We start from the raw sequence: 24,126 nt of genomic DNA, 5'->3' as shown, positions 1-24,126 counted from the left end.
ATGTCTGAGGGCATTCCAAAGATGAATAGTACCATGGAAGTGTTAAGTGATATTATTAATAAACATAGGTTTTGCAGGACAAATCATTGCTATGGTAAAATCTGTGTATGTTACAAATTACAGTACAGTACCTTCTGTCATTCCCATGCCACTAGGGGGCTTGCAGTGCCCAGCATGGCTCACAACCCAAACTGGATATTGCCCGTTTAGTCCATGGTATAATGCCCGTATGAAGGTCCTGTAATAGCCTGCCAGTCCTGGGTTACCTGACAAGAGAAACACACAAGTGTGTTCATGTTGATCTTACAACTGACAAACTACAACACAGTTCTGTATGAAACAAACATTTGGTGTGTCTTCTTATGTCTCGTACCTCTGATATTTTTACAGATATGTACACCTTATTTCACTACAGTATCAAACTGCTTCAATTCTACTGACCCTGGGTACTGTGTATCTTGACAAGCTGAGAGTAACCACAGTGAAAAGTGCACTGCTACCCAAATGGAAAGCAATAACTCTTTTTCCATTGAAGGTCAAGCTGCTTTCCCTGTCCATCCTCTTGATTTCTGTTAACTGTGTCTGAAAACTCATACAAATTATACCTACCTTATGTATTAACAAATATCAATGACTATATAAAGTTAGCTCTGGGGAAACCCACTGATGAGTGCAGAATGAAAATATCACAAGGATTTCTCCATATCACACTGATGTAGATACTAGAGGTTCTGCTACTCCATTCTCTGAAACTTCATAATATTCCTTTATCTCTTCAAAAGCTGATTTGTGTCACATTGGGAATGTGAAGGTATTGCTTGGTCCAGCAAAAGAATGAGACATTTTTCTACCGTGTCCACACTGGCAGCTCATTAGATTGCATGAAATCTGTTGTGCATGCAATCTCAACTCTGGTATTTCCTGCCTTTTCAGTGATTAATTTTGCAACCTTCGTGTTAAATTAACATAATCATTTCACACGAAGGGTTATGCTATTTGGATGAATGTAGCTGCATGATGATGGCAATGCAGCATCACAATGCCTACAACTTAGAAGCAGCTTTCAAGAATATTTCAAGATGAAGCACCGTAATATATTTTTTTTAATTATCACCAATATGTATTTTAAAAATACAGGCTAGTATTTTCAAATACTCCAAGAGACTAACTCGCATTGACACTGAATGTGATTTAGATGCCTAACTCCCTGAGGTGCCGTTGAAAATTCCATTCATAATATGTATTGTTTTTAGGGACATATCATGAAACCCACACTCAACATTCACTAATTCCATTTCTCAGGCTAAACTCCCAGACTTTGGAAACTGACTGAGGAATTCAGAATATGGCCCATTAAAAAGGCGCAGAGTACACCATTACATTAAGTGTATATCAGCAAATCTTCCTTCAGTAGCACTTGAAGTGTGGATGCTATCCGTAGAACACCACTTGGAGCTCCTCTGCACACAAAAATTGTACAGCAGTAACTATACCATACAGCACTATTTTCGTAGATGCAGTCATGCTAGTATAAAGGCGCCAGAAGGGAAATAATCCTGGTATATGGCTCCTTTAGATCAGCATAACGGTGTCCACACTAAGGGTTGTGCCAATTATTCTGATAAAAATACCCAGACCCCTAAGCAAAATAGTTATACAGGTACAAAAATTGTGTGTAGATCACATCTAAGTTTATTCCACCTCCTTCTCTTTCTGTGCCGCATATTTTCATTTATTTTAAATCTCTCACTTTAGCCCTTTTATTCTTCAGGTATTATACAGTAAATACAGTGCCCTGCAAAGAGGTGTTCTCTAGAAAATATGTCGAATGTGCACTTTCTTCTTCACTTATCTATAAGCTAATTGCTTGTGCTAGGCCTGACTGTTTGAGGTTTAATAGAAGTACTATTCTAAAAATAAGTGTATTGTTACTAAACTGTACAGATCTAACCAGACTTCCCTCAACACTATTTTCTGTATTTCAAGCCCATTATATACATTAGCAAAATTACAATGCAAACAGATAAAAATATTGTGTATATAATCAAAGGAGCACTACAAGGTTTATATTAGCACCTGGGAAAAAATTAATTAGGAAAAGTTAAAAATGCGTCCATTTCTCAATGTCTAGATTCTATACAACTGAGCTATATTGTACGTGTCAAATAAAACAAAAAAAATTGGATTTTTGATGAAACAATTATTTATGAGAAAATAAAAACAGATGCAAAAATATATACCACAAAAATGCTTTAATTATACAGCACTCCTTAAAATGCTGCATGTAGAGAGGTAGAAAGATATTGAAAAGGACTCTAGGCACCACTTGACAAACATCTTGAACTCACGTTACAAAAAAGGAAGTCTGTCTTTCAGCAAGATGGAAGATGAAAGTAGCTACCCAAAGATATAGTGTATCTGGTCACTGAGAAATGTTCCTGCATTATACTTCAACTCTGAAATACAATGCATTAAGGTGTTTTATGGTCAAGGAATCCAGTTAACCTCAAAGCAGATATTTTCCTCTCTGAATGCTTCCAATATCCATTTTCAACCAGTTTCTATTTTCTTTATTAACTCAAAAGCAACCAAAGAGGAAAAAAAAAATCTGACAATGTCCAGAGCTTTTACACATTCTCTCCCATCATCAACTAGGGCAGCTAGTATGAAAGTATTCTCATGCTTCAGTCACCCGCTGAAGAATAGTGAAAGTTTGAAGTGTTTATAGGGTACTTGTCAGGCTTTGTGTTAAATCCTCTATATAGCTCACGGCACCTGTGACTAATGCCTTTCTGAGACAAAGGAGATTTCTATCCTCTGATAAATGGAGTTGCTACCTGAAGTTTATTTTAGACAGAGAAGAGACATAAGATCCATAAAAAGCAGGCAACTGCGCCCCATGCCGAACCCTCATTATAAGAAAAGGAGTACTTGTGGCACCTTAGAGACTAACCAATTTATTTGAGCATGAGCTTTCGTGAGCTACAGCTCAGGATAAAAGAAATACTGTGCAGTCAATTATTAAAACAGCTACTGATACTTAAAAATGTCTTGGAAGGGTAGAAATGAGAACCGTTGCCACAAAGTGACCTTCTTAATAAGAGAAATCAATAGCATGTCAAGGTTTTAACCAACAAAAAGCAGTGGAGAGAAATTCCATAGCGAACGGAAGAATAGTTATAAACAAATTGTTTATTGAGCTTTCAGTTCCACTGGAGTTACTCCAGATTTGCAGCTGTGTAACTGACAGCAGAGTATAGCACCTCGCCCACCATCGAAAAGCCACGAGGCCGAAGCCTTAGAAGTGCAAAATGGAAGCTTCTCAGGGTATGTCTACAATGCAGCTGGGACACACACAGGGTATGCCTATAATCTGAGCATGGGTAGATAGAGACACAATAGCTCTTCTCAAGCTAGCATGCTTGAATACAGCAGTATAACTGGGGTAGGGTATGCAGTAACTTGAGCTAGCTGCTCAAGTGCACAACCAGGGGGTCCGGGTGGGCTTGTACTCAGATGGCGCCACCTATGATACCCCAGCTACACAGTTATATTTAGCGTGCTAGCTCAAGCAGAGCTAACATGTGTCTGTCTACCCACACCGGGAAGCACACTCCCAGCTGCGCTGTAGACAAATTTAAGCATCCACTTGAGGGTAACATTTGCAATCCCCAAGCCCAGTGGAGTTTACTACCTATTGCATTTCTACATGCCAGCATAATGTTCAGCAGCTTTACATGGTCAGTCTGAAAGACACAAAAGGTGTCTGTCAATAAAGGAGACAAGGGGGTGGGTTGTTGTTTTTAGTGCAAAGGGAATCTAAGCAAAGCATTTCCATGCATTACAATTACAAGGTAACAAATGTTTCCTAGGCAGGAGTATCATATCAATGAAAGACAATGGGTTTTAGTCTGTGCATTAAGAAAAGGAGTTCTTGTGGCACCTTAGAGACTAACCAATTTATTTGAGCTGTAGCTCACGAAAGCTCATGCTCAAATAAATTGGTTAGTCTCTAAGGTGCCACAAGTACTCCTTTTCTTTTTGCGAATACAGACTAACACGGCTGTTACTCTGAAGTCTGTGCATTGGTTTGGGACCAAAATATGTAGTTTTAGGAGCTCTTCTGTTGCAACAAAAATATTACCTAATTAAACAATTTAAATTGTATCTACCTTGTGGGATGAACTGCCAAGTTTATCACAAAGGTAAATGCCCCTGGAGCAATGCACTACTGCTCATTTGTCCATTCTACAGATTTCCCAATAGCATCAAAACAAAAACCATGCAGCATATCTCCATTTCTTTATCTCAGCAAGTAACTGTTGAAAAATGGAAACCCTGAGTGAATGCAATATGCTGTATCAACTTTCACTCTTTGCAGGGTACTCAAGTTTATTGGAGCAACACATCATTTCTCAGCCACCTGAGGGCAACTGAATCATTCATGTATGGTAACAGTTTCAAGTTCCAAAGATTAATCAATACGAAGAAGCACATATTAAGCAGATGTCCCCAACTGTGCTTTTTTTGTTATGGTTTTTATATTTTCAAAAATATCAAATCAATTATTGATAAGGAGTGAACACAACAGAAACAAATATTTTGATTTTGTTTTCTTGGATTAGACTACAAATTTGATTGATAAAGGTAATCCTGTTCATGGGAATACTTAGACTTCCGTAAGGTGTTTGTTTCGGTACAGCACAGCATTTTGATTAATAAATAGAATGATATAAAATTGACACACATTAAATGAATAAAGAGCTGGCTAACTGATAGACCTCAGAATGTAATTGAAAATGGGGAATCATCATCTAATGGGTGTTTCCAGTGGGGTCCTGCAGGGATGAGTTCTTGGCCCTGCGCTATTGAACATTTTTATTAGTGACCTGGAAGAAAACAAAACCATTGATAAAGTCTGCAGATGGCACAAAAGCTGGGTAAATGGTAATAAACTCACAGTTTCACAGGATTTATGGCCAGAAGGAACTATTTGATCATCTAATCTGACCTTCTGAATAAAACAGACCAGAGAATTCCACTCATTTACACTTGCATTTAACTCAATAAACTTTTGCATGGCTAAAGCGTATCATCCAGACACACATCCAATCTTGATTTAAAGATCTCAAGAGTTGGAGAATCCATCAAGTCCCTGGGTAATTTGTTCCAAATTGTTAATCACTCGCGTTGTTAGAAATGTGTGCTTTATTTTTAATTTAAATTTGTCTGGCTTTAACTTACAGACATGAGTTCTTGTTATGCCATTCTCCACCAGATTGAAGAGCCCTTTGGTATCTGGTATTTTCTCCCCATGAAGGTATGTAGCTGTGAGGTATGACAATTTACACCAGCTGGAGTTCTGCCCCAATGTTTCATTGATAAACAACAGCAATGCTGCAACACAACTTGACATTTCCTCTAGAAAGCTACACAGAGGCAAACTGCAGGTTTTTTTCAACACACATGCACGCACTCACACACTTTCAAAAGAACAAGCTATATATATAGTAAGTAAGTATGGAACTGGATATAGTATCACCATCCAAGTTAATTACGTGGTTGAAGTTTTTGTGCTTAAAATATAAGTAAATAATAATGTTCATTTTAAAATCACCGTATCCCCTGCACACAGTGCAGCAAAGACAGGTAGCTTTTCGGCCTACAAGACTCAATCATTTTGAATTTTTCTGCAATTTTTTTTTTTTTAATATGTAGCCTGAACTTTAGTCAGGAAAACAGTGGTAGCAGATAGCTCTGCATACTTTGAAATAATCCCCAGATTTACTGCAGGACTCACAACATCCTCAAAATCAAGGTACCAATAAATATAAAAGTGAAATGTTTAGGTTTGTAAAAAAATGAGTGTACCATTAAATATAGCAGTATGGACATGACACAAAAACAGCACACAGAGGGCTTGCCTTTGAAACAGGAATAGATTAAAGCACACTGTGGAATTTTTAGTGCATGGCAGCAGGGTCCACACAGACACTTAGTGTGTGACACGCTAGGGAGGGGTCGATTTACACCCATTTGCCAAGAACTAGGCATTCGTATAGACAAGCCCACATACCGCAAAATCCAGTTCCCACCAAAAAAAGGGGTAACTCAGGAACACATCTCGTTTCACAGCCATGTTTCCCAACCTAGGGAAACCTGACTACTCCAGAGGGAGCACAGAGTAAAAAAACGGAACAAAACAACTCAAACAGTTTTGGAAGGGATATAAATACCTCTGCATCAAGGCATAAGCCACCCTCTAATTTATGGAAGTTAGGAAAGAAATTTTCACCATGTGTACATTTATTCTTCAGTTCCCAAGCAAAACAGAACGTGACACAAAGATACAGCAGGAGACTTACACCCAGCCCTCTCTCTCCTCCAGCAGCTCATCCTCTGAGCTCCCCATAACTTCCTTTTCCTCCCAAATGTGTGTGTGTATATATATATGTGTATATATATGTATTATATAACCACCTAGCTACTGAGCCAAATGTCTCATTAGCCCAGCAATTACAACCCAGGTGTCAATCATCCCCCCCCCAACAGAAACTGGTTATTTGCTCCCAGCTGAACCGCAACTTTCTTTGTGCTGCAGCATGCTGAGTGCCAACGGTGCTATCCTAGCACCCTGTCCCAGCAGGTTATTCCATCACTGCCAACTATAAGGTTTCTTTCACCTTTTTCTTAAGCAGCTGGTATTGGCCACAGTTGGAGACAGGACACTGAGGTAGCCAGACCACTGGTCCAATTTAGTTAGGAGATTCCTATAGACACACGAGGTCTCAATCTGACCCACGGGGTAGTAAGGAACTGTGAAGAGAGCAGAGAATGAGAGAAGCTCTCTGAATAAATGAAGGGAGAAACACAGGCAGCAGGGGATTTACAAAGAGCTTTAGAACTGCTAGATATAATCAACAATTGCCAGAGATTTAATTTTAGAAACATTCCAGTTTCAGAACTCAGAACTTTTGCAACAAGGTTCACATGATAATTTGTTTCGACAAAATCAAAATGCTGAACGGTATTTTGAAATGAGCAACCATAAATGAAAGTTTAAATCCGAGGTGCACAGCAGGACCCCACAGATTTCATTTCTGTCGCATGGATTCCAGTTGCCCCCTTCCAGGGCTGCCATGGCTCCCAGTTCTGACTTGAGGAATCACAACGACAAGTTTCTTGCTCACAGAAACTTAATCTGCCCTTGGCTGCAGTCCAGCAACCAAGGAAGGCAGAGATGTAACTCGCCCATGTTCATGCATGGAAAGCAGCCCACATAGATGTCAGACAGATTTAAATGGAGCATATACAGAACACAATGATGTTCTCACGCATGGGAAAGGCTTAAGGAGGCTGACACACACACACACATATCAAACAAACTGAAGATCAGGTCTTAAAGGGAAACATAGGTTTCCGTGACATGCTGGGCAAAGGATTTCCAAATAAGATATATCGAATGCATATTAAAGTTATACAAATGATCATCATAATTAGCTCCTGTCACTTAACTTTCATTTCTTACTTGTGTGCACATTCAAGGGCACGACGATATCTCTCCTTTATTCTTTCCCTTAAACATAGCCAAAGTGCAGGCAACTGCAAGTATCTTAAGCAGAAACACATAAAGCGGGCTTCACTTTGACACATCATAACTACGGTGCTATGAACTCGGCTGAAGAGCACCTTATAGTTTTTGCCCCCATTATGTAAACAGAGGACCGAATCTGCATTTTGCACTTATAGTCACTTGTCCACATTTACAGACTAGTGGAAAACTCAGAAAAATTCTGTGAGGCACCTGCTGTAAACAGCTTATTATGTCCCTGAGGTTCCCCAAGCCTTGCTTCTTCCCCTCCTGAACCCTTAACATATTGAATTTTTGCCCAGATAGCTATAAGAATCAGGCTGTTTTGTGTGTGAAGAGGCACGTGGAACCCACATGGCAAAGTAATCAAAGAACAATGGGCAGTCTTAGGGTTTCCAACTTTCTACTTGCACAAAACCAAACACCCCTGTCCTGCCCCTCCTCCAAGACCCCACCCATGCCCCGCCCCCACTCACTCCAGCCTCCCTCCCTCTATTGCTCGCTTTTCCCACCCTCACTCACTCGCTCATTTTCACTGGGCTGGCTCAGAGGGCTGGGATGAGGGCTCTGGCTGGGGGCAAGGGGTTCGGAGGACGGGAGGAGGATCAGGGCTGGGGCAGGGGATAGGAGTGTGTGTGTGTGGGGGGGAAATGAGGGCTCCGGTTGGGGGTGCGGGCTCTGGAGTAGGGCTGGGGATGAGGGGTTTGGGGTGTAGGAGGGTGCTCTGGGCTGGGATTGAGGGATTCAGAGGGTGGGAGGGGGATCGGGGCTGGGGCAGGGGATTGGGGCACCGGGGGGGGGCAAATGAGGGCTCTACCTGGGGGTGTGGGCTCTGGGGTGGGGCTGGGGATGAGGGACTTGAGGTGCAGGAGAGTGTTCGGGGCAGGGATTGAGGGATTCAGTGGGCAGGAGGGGGATCAGGACTGGGGCAGGGGGTTGGGGCCCAGAAGGAGGTCAGGAGTGCAGGCTCCTGTCGGCGCTTACCTCAAGCAGCTCTGAGAAGCAGTGATATGTCCCCCCTCCAGCTCCTACACAGAGGTGCAGCCAGGTGGCTCTGCCCACTGCCCTGTCCATAGGTGCCACCCCTGACAGCTCCCACTGGCCACAGTTCCTGGCCAATGGGAGCTGCAGGGGCGCCACTTGGGGCAGGGGCAGCGCTGAGGAGCCCCCTGGCTGCCCCTATGCATAGGAGCCAGAGGAGGAACATGCCGGCAGCTTCCCGGCAGCTGCACGGCACGGAAGCAAGCAGGAAGCCTGCCAGCCCCACTGTGCGGTGCCATCAACTTGACGGTCAATGGCCCAGTCAGCGGTGCTGACCAGAGCCGCCATTATCCCTTTTCAAGCGGATGTTCCTGTTAAAAACCAGACACCTGGTCACCCTACATATTTAAATTCCATCTGTAGGATGAATCAGGTCTGTACCATCCTGTGAGAGATCTCATTGCCAGCCTAACTAACATGCCTGAATCTAACCAGCTAACCAATTGTGCCCATGAATCAATTCCACGGACTGAGGGCTAGAAATCACAACAGGAAAGCGCATCCTCATTTTCCATGTATGAGTAAGAGAATATGCCAGTGTAGGCTACAGATAATTAAAGTTTGAAATCCCAGATGTGCCTCTGGACGTAGACATTAGTAAGCAGTACTGCAGAGGTGCATTACATTTATCAAGTGCAATGTCATATTTCAATAATTACCTCCAATTCACCGAGATTTTAAATGTACATAAGCATGGCAGGTCATGGGATGTAAATTTATTAATAAATTGATTCCCTATGAAACTTTTGCAATATTCCTAATTCATATTTATTAGAGGCAGAAAAAAGTTAAGAGGAACCTATCAGATTGACAAACAGACAGCATAAAAGTTTAGCAGGATGCAGTAGTCTCTTAAGGTGGTCCCCACAACTTCACATGGGTTAAGCTTTATTAACTTTTTCTCCTTTTCCCCCAGAGCAAATAAACAATTTATAACCTTTAATTATGTTTCTTGGTACAGCAAAAGGTTTGTTAAGCAAGACTGCAGAAACGACAATGTCAAAAAGGGCCACTGAATGACTTAATATGTAAACACTCAAAAGTCAGATGGTGACACTAAATAGTACTATGTATTTTAAGTAAAAAGATATAGGACCAGATCCTAATGAGGTGTAAATGCAACATTCAATATGGAGCTACACTGATTTATACCAGCTGAAGACCTGGCCCAGGATGAATGCTCTTTTATGGACACAAGAATAAGGGGAAAATAAGTTTAATAAATCCTAGTATAAACTTTTTTTTCCTTGAAATTAATGAACTTGAAATCTAAAACCATGTCAAATTCAAGTCTTGTTTTCAAATAAGCAAAGCACCATACTGAATGACCACGGTATTTTTAATATTAGTTTCTGCATTACTTTTTGAGTCAGATAATATACAAAGATAATGAAAGAGAAAAAGAACACATAACCCAAAAAACCAACAAAACAACCCAGATATTTGATAAAAAATATATACAAAATAAATATTAGTCAATCTGTATTGAGGTCTGTTTTGAGGTAATCCAATTACTTTTCTATTTTATTCTCTGAAGGACAATGATCAGCCCATGATCTTATGAAATTTATCTTCCTTATACAGTAGAACCTCAGTTACAAACACTTTGGGAATGGAAGTTATTCGTAACTCTGAGATGTTTGTAATTCTGAACAAAACATTATGGTTGTTCTTTCCAAAGTTTACAACTGAATATTGACTTAATACAGCTTTGAAGCTTTACTATACAGAGGAAAAATGCTGCTTTCCCTTAATTTTTAAGTAGTTTACATTTAACACAGTACTGTATTTGCTTTTTTTTTTTTTTTTGGTTTCTGCTGCTGCCTGATTGCACTTCCGGTTCCAAATGATGTGTGTGGTTGACTGGTCAGTTCGTAACTCTGGTGTTCGTGACTCTGAGGTTCTACTGTAGCATTCTGGAAAAATATTCCAAATGGCTAATTGTGAATGCCCTTTAAACATTTCCAAATAATCTTTTCTAGGTTTACTAGTCCTCGACCAAAAAGCACAGGAACTGACTTCAAAGCTAGAACTCAGTTTGATTTATCTGTTTGTTTTTTAAAATAATATAATCACACAAAAGATAAAATTAGGAGGCCAGTAAATGTGATGTAGGGTGTTACTTAGGATATGGCTAGATTCTACTCCTTTCAAACGGCCTGATCCAAAATCCACTGAGGCCAATGACAGTCTTCCCAAACTTGGTTGGGTCCTAGGCCAATGGGAGCATTGCCAGTGGCAGAATCAAATCTAAGGGGAAATCAATCTTCTTGGGAATGAAAGGTATGAAATGAAGAAAAGAGACTCACAAATGGCACAAAAATTAATATTGGGCAGAATCCGGTTATACAGTATATCAATAATTTGTAATAAAGTGCATGGAGCAAGTTGGAAAAAAATAACCCAATGAAACAAAACTGGTAGCAGCCAATACAAGGAAAGATGGCAATAGAAATCCAAATGGAGATGGACAGACTACAAATGGGCAGACAAACTCTTATGCAATTCAATGGAGAGAAATATAAGGCAATGAAGTTATGGCTAAAAAACATTAAAAAAACCAATCTACTCACAATATTATTTGAATATGATACATTGCATACCAAGTGGTTCTATGATTTTATCCATCACTCGTGTGGAATTCATGGTTAAGTGGAGGTGGGGGAGAAAGCAATTAATTTTTTTGCATCTTTGAACTTAAAAGTTTTCAAATGTAAACTGAAGGTCTCCCAACCTTGTACCAAGGGCCTGAATGACAAAAACTGGAAAGTGTGTGTGTTTTTGATAGTTTCAGTATAAACCACTTTATAGACATAAAATAAGCATATGCATAGAAGAACGAACTTTAATAATGGAAGAGAATTAGAAAAATTTTGTCTGCATTCCTTAAAAAAAGAGAAGATTCCTTTAGTATATTCAAAACTTTCAAGGGACCATGGCACTTTACAGAGATGTTAAAAGGCAATTTGTCATCCTTTCTCACTCCTGAGTCCTAAAGAAAAGATAATACCTTAGGCTTTGCTCCCTAAAGTCTAATAACGGACTCACACCTGTATTCCTTACTGACTCTCAACTCAGTCAAAACTCCCACTGACATCAGTGGTTCAGGCAAAGAACTGGGGGAAGGATGGTTTCTATTAGTGGCTCTGCCACAGACTTCCTGAGTGATCTTTTTCATCTCAATCAACTTCTCTGTGCCTCGGTTTTTCCATCTGTAAAATGGGGGTGATAATACTGCCCTACCACGCAAGAGTGTTGCAAACCTAAACTCATCAGTGCTTGTGAACTCATTAGTGCTTTGACCTGATGAAGCCTGGGTACTAGAAATGGGCACTAAAACTTAAAACTGAGAGATGGAAACACATGATGAAAATGCAAGTTATTCTTTATTTATTATGAGAGTTTTTACTTCTTTAGGAATGACTAAGGAGTGGCTGTCCATTATATATACTAGCATACTCACTGGAGAGCACTGCAACACTCCAGTACAGGAGAAGGAAAGAACAGATTGGCAGCCTTGACTTTGAATTTTTGGCTTGGTCAGTTTTTCACAATTGGAACATTTAAAAAAAAAATAACGGGTCAGATTTATCCCAGACTCCTACAGGCTTATACCAGGGGATGAATGAGGCCTGACCTATTCGTTAATTAGATTCAGAGAGTGGAAGACATGTTTACTTTCTGTGACTTAAAGAGATCAGCAGGTCAAAGTATTAAATGTCACTTCAGATCTATATCAGGCTCAGGCACTTCCAGCAGCAGTGACCAGGAAGGAAGAACTACATTATATACTGATGCTGCAGTTACTAACATTTTAAACTTCTTATGTATGCAAGATGTTGATTCCACCAAAACTGAATTCCCTCCACAGCCAGATCTAACAGCAGGTAGTTTCCTCTTTCCTTCTGCTTCATGGGCCACCTGATGAGAAACATACCATTATTTTAAAAACATCTCCCTGGGATGGCTCGAAAATTCTTAACCTTTTATATTATAATAAACGGGCTTTTCCCACTCCTGTCTCTGCTGTGTTGCCCAGCCAATCCTGCGGGAGCTATCCTTCCAAAAGGTTCCCCACAATCAACGACCCTCTCCATTGGCGGAGGCAATCCAAACCGCAGAGAGAGAAAGTGCATTAAGTTTTCAATGCAAAATGTCTATCCCTCTGATTTGGTAGCAGGAGAACCTGGCAAAGCACAGATGTCACTCCCCTTCCGGTCCCTGCCCTGCCCTCTCAAACTTGACAAAGCCCACTCCCTGCAGGGCCCCATCAGAAGGATTTCTGCAGCACTGGGGAAGGAAACAAAAGTAGCATCCCAAACTCAGATTTGACATAGGCCTCTCTCTGCCCGAGGAAGAAGAAAGCATGGAATATGCATAGTCTATTTTTAATGAAAGATTTTTTTCTTCTTCTCTTGAAACGCAGTGAAAGCCGGTGTAATGACTCAGCTGGAACAAAGCACAGCAACAGTCAGATTGTACAGTATTACTCAAATATTTAGCACTCTTAGGACCTGATCCAAAAGCCAATGAACTCAATGGGAGTCTTTCCACTGAAGCCCATACAGTGCTTATCATGTGTAGATCTCAAAACACTTGATATAGGAGGATAAGTGTAATTATTCCCACTTTACTTACCTGTCCACCACATCACAAAGCTTAATAAGGTTCAGCAAAGTGAGTATTGTCTCATTATAATTATGCAAGTTATGTTTACCTGCAGTTGTACTGTGGAAGTGCCGATCAGAGAAAGCACACTGTTTTGATTAAAAATATTATAAATTGGCCCAGAAAATAGGTACAAGATCATGAACTGCTCTCCTAATGACTCAAAAAAGTCTAGAAATTAATAGAACCCAAGGCCAGAAGGGACCATTGTTATAATCTAGTCTGATCTTCTGTATAACATAGATGAGAGAACTTCCCCAAAATAATTTCTCGTGCAGATCCTTTAGAAAAACATCCAATCTTGATTTAAAAATTGTCACTGATTGGGAATCCATCATGACCTTCGGTAAATTGTTCCGATGGTTAGTTACTTTCACTGTTAAAAATTTAAACCTTATTTCCAGTCTGAATTTGTCTAGCTTCAACTTCCAGTCCTTGGATCATGTTATAGCTTTTCTTTGCTAGATTGAAAAGCCCATTATTATATATTTGTTCCCAATGTAAGGACTTGGGGGCTCTGATCAGGACTCCCCAAAACCTTCTCTTTGCTAAGCTAAATAGATTCAGCTCCTCTCTGAACCCTTTCCAAGTTATCAACATCCTTACTGAATTGTGGACACCAGAACTGGACACGGTATTCCTGCAGCAATTGCAACAGTGCCAGATATAGAGGTGAAATAACCTCTCTAATTCTACTCAAGATTCCTCTGTTTATGCATCCTATGATTGCATTAGCTCTTTAGGCCACAGCATCAGTCTGGGAGCTCATGTTCAGCTCATTATCCACCATGACCCCCAAATCTTTTTCGGAGTCACTGCTTCCCAGGATAGAGTCCCCCATCCGGTCAGTATGGCCTACATTCCTTTTTCCTAGAGATATACATTTAACATTTAGCCATATTAAAAGGCATATTATTTGCTTGAGCCCAGCTTACCAAGTGATCCAGATTGCTCTGAATTAATGACCTGTCCTTTTCATTATTTATCACCTCCCAAATGTTTGTGTCATCTGCAAACTTTAGCAGTGATGATTTTATGTTTTTTTTTAGGTAAGTAATAAAAATGTTAAATAGCACAGGATCAAGAACCACTGTGGGACCCCACTAGAAACACACCGATTCGATGGGGATTCCTCGTCCACAATTACATTTTGAGAGCTATCAGTTAGCCAGCTTTAATATGCACCATGTTAGTGATGTATATTTATAAAAGATGAAGCGTTGCTGCTTGGGGGCAGACGGAAGACTTACACTGGCTTTTTGTTGTTGTTGTCGTCTGTTTCCCTTCATTTATAAGTTTGCAAAATTCAGTCATTTGCAATGCATCTCAGTTAGCATGGGAATCAGCAGGATGCTACCTGTACGGTATCTCTCACAGGAGCAGAGAATTGTGTTCTTAATAACTTAACTATCTATTTCCCTCAACTTGTAATTCTGGGAAGGCGGGGGGAGTTATTTTGCTCTCCAGGGAGGTATTTTCCCTGCATGAATACGCTGGTCATTAACTTGAAGCTGAACTGCGCGGAGTCATCTGTTCCCTTTGGTTCTTTCATTTAAGTACAAATATCAAAATTGCCAGAAAACAGTAGGGGTTCTTTTCCCGTTGTCAATCAGTCCCTTCCTCTCGCTGCTCCGCAGTACAAGTTATGGCACGTTATGTTTAAAGTACTCAAGAAGAGCCACATTCTGATATCAGCAAAGCCACTAAAGCCAATGGACTAAATTTACCCCAACTTTCTTAAGGTCCACAAACATCAGGAAGTCTGCTAAGGGGCAATTGGGGCTGCATAATATGGTCTCAACCTCTCTGGTGCCCCACAGTGCGTCATGTACTAAGTTCAGCATCCACTAGCAAAACTGCCCTGGAGCCCTGGATGGAAACCAAACCGAAGCTGACCTTCTCTGGCAGAAGCCATGAGGGATGGTGGAACTGGAGCAATCACTGCCTTCCTGTGGGATGCTGGAGTGCTATTGTGCCCCCCCATACCTTCTAGATGTCTGGTAGTGTGCTCTTTGCACCACAAGCGCCAAGGCAAGCACTGTAGGTGCTCCAAGTGCTAGGATCTAGCATCAGCTTGGCCCCATTATGCCAACTATTTCCAAATGCCACACTCCTCCCAAGGCCACCAGACCCTTTGTGACCCACTCCTCCCCACCTGGCATGGAACCTCCCTGCTTCTGGAGAGTATCATCCATCCCCGCACAGCAGAAGAGATTAATTCTTAGCAGATTCACCACACTGCCCTCAGCTGATCTATGACTTCTCAACAGATTAATCACAGCGGAAATACTAACTGCCCTGAACTCTACAGTGTGGAGAATCCCCTCGCCAGTCCCTAACATAATTCTCTGGGTATGCAGTAACCACCAAAAAAGTACCATAAGAACAGCCATACTGGGTCAGACCAAAGATCCATCTAGCCCAGTATCCTGTCTTCCAACAGTGGCCAATGCCAGATGCTTCAGAGGGATATTAAAAGAACTGAGGTTTAGGAGCTGAGTCAGCCATGTTTAATGATGGAATATCTATGCGGCAGTCTCAGCGGTATAGCCAGTCAGGAAGGATGAACCAGCAGCTAGGGTGCTCATCTGAGAGACCTGGGTTAAATTCCTTTCTCTGCCACAGATTTCCCTGAGTAACATTCGGCAAGTCATTTAGTCTCTCTGTGCCTCAGTTCCTCCTGTGTAAAATGGGGATAATAGCACTTCCCTTCCTCAGAGGGCTGTTGTGAGGATAAATACATTAAAGATTGTGAGGCACTTGGATATGACAGTAAGAGGGGTCAGTACTTAGGGTAAATACAGAGAGCATGGTGCTGAGACATCAGATAGCACATGTCCATACAGAAACAAGCTGGGTCCTTTGGCCTCACGTTTTACTCAGCCAAAGATATAAAAATCTGAACAGAACAGGACATTATTTTTACCCTGTAAACACAAAGCATCCGTAAGTTATTTAAACATCAACAGCAACTGCACTGATCTAGATTTCATCAGAGAATCTCAGCATCACCTTACAAACATTATTTAACTCAGCCACACAGATGAATTATTATCCCTATTTTACACATAGAGTAGTTGAAGCACAAAGGACTGTGATTACTGCTATTTTTACTGAATGCCTTTAGTGTATCTGGTGTTGTTCAAGGATCTTCTGCTACTACAACAAAAAAGTCAGACAATACACTACAGCTTCATGAGAACTTGGGTGATGGTCCAATCTTGGGATCAGCAGTGCAGATGCCTTTGGAGGAGGGAAGAGATGTGTTACTATTATATTTTACTGGGGGAATTGTTTTTATTTTTAATTTGTTACTTAATTGTCACTGAACATTATTATTTACAACTTAGATACCACACTTGAGAATTGGGCAATAGATTAGATATGCTTTGCAAAAAAGCATTTTTTTAAGGCACAATATGAATAAAGGAAGGAGTCCGTTTGGCATGATAAAATAGCCTGAAGCCAATCAACCATTCTGCTAATTCAGCCTCCTTACACTCCACTGATAATGTCTGAAAACAGATTTTCATGAAGTACAGCTATTAACAAAAGAGTTTGATTAAGTTTATATATGCCTTCAATGACTGCTTGCATCCCATGTAGTGCACTCTGGAGACGATTTTCCCTTTGTTTGCAGCAAAAAAGTTTTCCAAAAGGATAAAACATATTTATGCTAATCTTTCAAACAGCTCCATCTTCTGGCATATCCATTCAACACTACATTCAAAAATCATGACTCACTTATTATCAGTTGTTAATTCTGTTTGATTTGTAATAAACGGTGTCTGCAAAACATATGGTGAGAACTGTGAACAATAAACATCTGACTGTGAGCACTTTTTGTAGCAATCTCTGAAGGGAAGGAAAGAGAAACTTCACTTTCATCGCTCAACACCGAGGGTTGACTGTACAGACAGTTGTCAGAACAACAAACGCACAAGAAAAAATATTGATATAACTCTTGAATAGCACGAAGGGGCGATTCTGCCACCCTTACTCACCCTGATTATTATTCACTTTTCTATGGCCCTGACTGATGAAAATACTTAAGCACATGCTTAACTTTAATCAAGTGATAAAACAATTTTAACGTCAATTGGACTCCTCACATGCTTAAGATTAGGCATAAGCTTAAGTGCCTTGCTGAATCAGGGACGACAGGGCCCTGATTCAAAGTGTACTAAAGACAACTGGAGTCTTTCTATTGACTACAATGGGCTCTGGATCACGCCCCAAGTGAGTTGTCCAAGTGAAATCCAGAGGACTAGCATAGAGAGGTACTACTCAGCAATGGGTAATGGTGGTAGAACCTAGCCCTAAACTATTAAAATTAGAAAAGATATAATAAAGAAGCTGCTACAAAGCTTTACATACCAATTTAAAGATCTAAACTGCTGATTTCCAATGCCACTTGCATGACTATGACGAAGAATAAACTGAAATAGCAGACAGAATTACCTCCCAAAGAGACTGTACAAAACACATAGCTAGAACAACAGATTCTTAACAGAGGAAGATTATAAAGGCCATGTTCTGACCTCCAGTTCTGACTTTAATAAGAGTATGACCATTCACATCCAAAGTTGCAAGATCAGAGAGATCTTTCAAATACTTCCCTCTGGACTTCACTGTGACTATTCACAGCAGAAAGCACTATGTCTGATAGGTAGGATTCAGCCCACATGCTAGAGAGCAGGATTCAGCCCAGCTTCAGCAAAGCACTTAAGTATATGCTTAAAATTTAAGCACATCATTTAAACACATCTTTAAGGCCTACTGAAGAACAAAAAAGATTTAAACAGGTTTAAGCTCTTTGCTGAACCAGGAAATAGAACTTAATTCATTAACGGTCAGACTACAAAGTGCCTGCTCACACTGGTGAGTAGTTACTCGAAAAAGCAGCTCCTTCAGTAGACTTCAGTTAAACTACTCATTCAAGTAACTGCTCACCAGTGTCAGGGGCTCACATTCCAGACCTAGCCTTCCTGTATCTTAATAGGAGTGAAAAAACAAGAAATCATGTTTTCGAGTCCATGGGTCCAACAAATTAATTTATAATACAAAAATCTATTTATGTAGTCATTTCAAAAAACCTGTAATAAGCCCTTCATATAATGACTAATTTGTGAAAGCAGCTGACTGGATTTTATCCAGCAATCTCTGATATTCCTTACGCTTTCCTCTTTGACAAGTTGAAATCCAGAGCGAGCAAAAATAAAAGGTTATTCAAATTTTATTGAAATATATTTCCATTTTTGTACATTATTGAATGGAAGTGAAGGCTTTAAAAAGTACTTCACTTTACATTAGAATTTACTAAAATTAAAAACATTTTATTTTGAGGATGACAAGTGACTAAGGCCCTCAATCCTGCAAACACCTAAATTCTACTCACATGAATATTCCCACTGACTACTCATACAAGTAGAATTACACACATCCCTAAGTGCTGGCAGAATGAGGATCTAAGCCCCCAAAACATCTTTGCAGTGCATGTCAATCTTTTGTTGTACAGAAAACCATAAGCAGCTGCCATGTGACAGTCTTAAAGTAAGAAGAGCTCCCTAAAAGGCTAAATCTTACAATGAAAAAAGAAATCTAATACTACCAAATCACTGCATATACTGGTAAAACAATATGATGATCCAATAACCTAGAAACAATCCAACTGCAAACAAGCAGATCAGGAAACTTGGCCAGTAAGAGAGTATTCTACATGGATAAAAGAATAAAAATCTGAAAAGATTCTTGTATATTAATGCATTAAACTTGTGCAAGCACACCTTACCACAAAAAATGTTATGATTTACATTACGCGTTATCAACCATGAACTAAACTTCCTGGTATAAAACCACAAAGATGACAAAACTGCCCTATTTACATCAATGAAATCAAGAGTTAGGATGTTTGGAATGGAGCTATTACAAAGTACTCCTGCAATGAGCTAAACAGCATAGAGGTTATATAAGTCTGTACTCTATTTATTTACTAAGTTGCGTGTTTTATAAATACACAGACATAAATAGACAGATTTTCTTAAAACAGAACAAGAAATTTCCATCAAACTCTGTGGGCCCCAGTTCAATGAAGCCAAATGATGTTAAATATTGCTATTGTAGATTGTACACGCCACTGCTAATTTTACACTAAACCAACACCGCAAAATAAAAAATAAATTTTCATGACTTTGTCTGATGCTATTCCCTAGAATGAGGTATAGCCCTGATAGCCCTGATCCTGCAAATATACATAACTTTACTACTGTGAATCTCACAGATTTTAATGGGACAGGTATATGGTAGTAAAATTGAGCATATGCTCTAACTGGGTCTTTTTTCAGAAGAGTATATGGCAGTAAAAGTGTTAATACTAAAACAGTCCGGGCTTTGCCTACAGTGGGGAAAAGTAATGAGTTAGAGAATGCATTAACCAACCTATTCTAACTAACATGATGTTAAACAAATTTTGCACCAAATGTGGATAAGCACAATCCTATTTAAAAATGCATCCGCTGATCATGGTTACATTAGGATTCACTCCACTAAAGTCTATGCATTTTAACAGCTGTAAGACACTGCCCATGGGCTTAATCCTGCACCACTGAAGTCAATGAAACCTTTGCCATCAACCTCAATGAGTGCAGGATCAGGCAGTATTTTTGAATCACCTTCCATATTTACAAGTCAAAGCTGGGAGCAATTTGACCCTTTATGTATGGTTTTGATTAAACAATGAAAAGGAAATAAATATACAGGACATATTCCCAAATCCCCTGCAAAGCTTGGGCCTGTTGCCATTAACTCTGGTGAGAGCAGGAGCAGGGTCCTTAGCATTTTGGTATCTTTCCTTTCTGTACTCTAAAAACAGTTTGATTTGATTACACATAAAACAAGTCATATGCTTGAAATTTATTAGACTGGAAAAGTATGCACCAGATCACTCTAATAAGCAGAACAATGAATCATCATCTACATTAAAACTAACTATAGTCGGTTCAGACCAGTGAGTGCCTGGCTCCACGTCCTCTGCTTCTGGGGCAAGACTCACCCTTCAGCTCTTGCCTGGATTTTCCTTTCATCAACCCACTACTCAGCCACCCTTTTGCCCTTTCTTGCACTGCCTCGCCCTATAAAAGGAACAGAACTATAATACAAACCTTTCAAGTGTGAAAATTCCAGCGCTCAGAAATAATTATTTATCATTTTGTGACTCAAACAGTTTACAAAAGCTAGAGGGAGAATGGGCTGGAGGGGGGAATCCACCTAATTCTGAATGTTTGTGTCTGGGAATATATTGCAAGGTGATCAGAGATCCCAGATTTTCTCAATGCCTGCTCCATTATCTTAGATGTTCCACAGTTAATAGAGTTTTTGTTGAATTATATACATAGGCCAACACCAAAGCAGAAAACTTACAGTGACAGAAAGGTTGAGTTATGAAAAATAAAATTGATATTACTTTAAATCAGTTAAACTACATTAAACAGGTGGTCAGAGCAAGGGGTGTGTGTCCTGTTCTTGGCTTTGCCACTGACTTACCCCTCCATGTCTCAGTTTACCCATCTATGATATGGATATAATACCATTTTATAAACTTCCCACAGGAATTTTGTGATGTTAATTTATGTTTTTAAAACCTTGGCTGACAGGCATTATAGAGATTGAAAATGAATGCTACTAGAGCATTATAAACAACAAAGTAAAGAAAATAATTCAGGGAGGAAAAGTTATAAGTAGAGCTGGTCAAAACAAAAAATTAGATTAAAAATGTTTTTCAATAAATTGGAAATGAAAAATTTAGCCATTCCCTCACACACACTTTTTTCTTTCCTCCTGTCCCTTCTCCTCTTACCCCTCTTCCAGCCCCACCCCTACCCCCTGTTTTCCTGCTGAATTCAACAGAATGAATGATGGTGGGAAATTTTTTTTGTTTCTTTTTCATTCTTCCTTTGCAGCTTTTGAAAGTTTCCTCAACTTTGGACAACTTGCAGTTTGTTAAAAGAAGAAAAGAGAAAAAACCCCTGGACATCGTTTATTCTATTGCATCCAACACCAAAATGAAAAAGAAGGAAAGAGGAAAAGCAGTGGGAAGTGGAAAAAAACAAAACAAAACAAAACTGAAAGACCAAAAGATCTAAATATTTTGAGAAAAATCTTCAAGAAAAGTTGCAGGACCCAAAACATCATTCCATTTCTAAATCCATGGAACAAAGATGACTCCAATATATTCTGCCAAGTTTTTTTCATTTTTCTACCTGCTCCAGTCTGTAGCTAATGGAAACGAAGAATGAAAACCATCCTAAAAATAAATCATAGATAGGACCACATGCTATATTTCACATTCAAAGTAAAGCTTTCCAAACTTTTGGGGTATTCTAATCTCTCACAGATATGCATATGACCCCAATACTGTAGCATCTCAGCACTTCTCAGCCTTCAGTATATGTTCAGAGCAGCCCTGTGAGGCAGTGAAATGCCTTTATCGCCATTTTACAGCTGGTAAATGGAGGCACAAATTATTAATTACTATTATTAGTGTACTATGAACTATAAGAAAAAGTTATAAGTAAGACTAATGCCCAAATCCTCAAAGGTATTTAGGTGCCTAATGCCCATTGAAATCTATGGAAATTAGGCCCATAACTACCTTCTGAAGATCTCAGTTTAAGTGACTTGGCCAAAATCACGCAGAGCAGGGAACTGAATCCAGGTCTCCAAAACCCCAGGTAAATGACTTAAAAGCAGACTACCCTTCCTGATCCAATTTGCATGTTTAGCAGTGCAGACATCAGCTACCAAGAAAATGTTACTAGATACACTTCCAATTTTTAGAAAAAGTGTTTTAGAACATGACTTTTCCAAAGGTAAGTTAAAACCAGTAAACGAAACATCTACTTTGCAGAGTAGTAATAAATGAAGATATAAGAAGCTAATATCCAACATTAAACATTCTAAGTAGACATTAAAACTTGGTTTTATATACATTTCAATTTACATTTTCAACAGCGTTAACCCATTCTCTCTTCACCATTACTTCTCTGCCACATGGATCCCACCTAAAAAGAGTCCATGGATTTAAGGCTTTTCCCTAATATTCTCCATTAATTTATCATCATCATCATTATTGCAGTTGTGCTCAAAATCCCCAACCTGGATCAAGTTCCATTGTGTTAAACAGTATACAAACATCTAGAAAGATGCAGAATCTGCCGTAAAGAGTTTACAATCTAACTTGTAATAAGACACAGCTACAGATCACAACAAACTATAATAGGTGGAAAGAGGGAGAGAGGATAAGAGCTCTCCTTTGGAATAACAGTGTGGGCAAGTACCCCAAGCACTCCTTTCCTGGGGTTTTGCTTTATTAAACAAAAACAATAAATGCTCTTCCCAGGGATCCTCTCGCAGGACTGCTCAAACCATACCCTAGATCCTCCTTCCCCTAGAGAGAAACATCTGCCTAACAATTCACATGCCTCAGTAGGTCAGCATGCTCACTTAGCCCTGTATCAACCGCTGCTACCAGACTGGGACATTTCATGCTAAAAATGCCAGTTTGTTACTGTTAATTACAAAGGGAAAACTGTTAAATTTCTTAAAAGTTTACAGCCATAATGGAAAGATTTCTAGCTATTTCAGATTATTATTTCTGCAGTGCTACCAATTCTCATTGCTTTACTATGTCTCTCACAACGTTTGGTGTTCAATCCTGAAGGGATGAATCTCAGCTCATTAAAAAAAAAAAAAAATCTTATGGTTGCAGAGAAATGCTTGACAGCGTGAAATCTCAAGGCCCAAGAATCAGAAGGCAAATCAAAAGAACCCATTAAAAATAAATTATTAATGATTTTTAAGTTGAGCTCATGATTTGGGGTGGGGGAGGGTCTGCGGGAAGGGCTGACTCATGTTTTTTTAATACTGGGGATTGGCAAGTCTGGTATTGCAGTAAGCCATGGGTCCAGGGTCACTGTACTAGTGGAGCTAGAAACAAGAGTCAACAGGTAGACATTCAGAACGTAAAATCATCCATATAATACGGAGTCCCATTACAGGCACTGCACGCAGCAATATCTATCGTTAAAGTTGCCTGATACTTTCAATTATAAGACCGTTTTCAGTTGCATACATATAAAATTTTGCCAAACTGTTTGGGCTGAAATTTTTCATGTCAGTCTTCGGCCTAAGGCACTTTCCAGACTTTTTGGAAAGTTTCAGCTAAAACAGTTCAGCTGCTTCCGAGAACGAGGTGAGGGGAAAAAGGTGTTGTTTTGCCCATGTTAAAAACCTTTACAACTACAATTGTTTTGGCAAGAAACTCTAGAGCCTCCATGCTTTGCAGCAGGGACTTGAAATTTGGCAGGGGGGTCATGCTGGTGTTAGCGATGTGCCTTTTTCTGTCTTTTTTTTTTTTATTTTTAAAAAGAGCCCAAATCATTCCTAGTTATAAACCTCTGAAAAAACTGCACTTTACATATGCTCAGTATTAAGAATCTGGAGGACAGTTTCTCTAAAAATTCTGTTCACACCAAGCACGCGCTCTCCCCCTCACAGCCTCTACATGCTAACCAAATGGTACATGCACCATCCCCACTGACCAAACGGACATGTACCATCCCAGGACTGAGCAGGGCTTCTCCTGCAATTGCTCCTCTCCGCTGCTGTGTGCCAGAGTGGGGCTAGGTGCCAGAACTGAGAGCAGGCGGATTGTCTCCTCTGTGCACTCAGTGCTCCCCCTGCCAGTGCCCAGGCAGAGAAGAAGAAACACCTTGACTCGTATGCACAGGGGTGAGAGAACGGCACAGGAGAATTGAACTGGTGGAAAA

The 24,126-nt window shown here is 39.9% G+C and overlaps 1 protein-coding gene across 13 annotated transcripts in view; it reads right to left on the bottom strand.

Moving 5' to 3' along the window:
* LDAH (lipid droplet associated hydrolase) overlaps positions 1–24,126 on the bottom strand; it is a 175,189-nt gene that overhangs the window by 128,815 nt on the left and 22,248 nt on the right. For 8 of the 13 annotated variants that reach the window (XM_073335905.2, XM_073335906.2, XM_073335907.2 and 5 more), the window contains one exon: positions 132–266. The exons of 3 other annotated variants lie outside the window; for them this stretch is intronic. In XM_073335905.2, coding sequence (XP_073192006.2) covers positions 132–266 — 135 coding nt within the window. Of the gene's footprint in view, positions 1–131; positions 267–12,443; positions 12,554–24,126 lie in introns of all 13 variants that reach the window. 2 more of the 13 variants (XM_073335908.2, XM_073335910.2) reach the window with 2 other exon arrangements.

The sequence above is a fragment of the Lepidochelys kempii genome, chromosome 3 (assembly GCF_965140285.1).
Source record: "Lepidochelys kempii isolate rLepKem1 chromosome 3, rLepKem1.hap1, whole genome shotgun sequence".
Taxonomy (NCBI): Eukaryota; Metazoa; Chordata; order Testudines; family Cheloniidae; genus Lepidochelys; species Lepidochelys kempii.
Note: the sequence above shows the minus strand (reverse complement) of the source record. Positions and strands in the feature narration are given on the sequence as shown.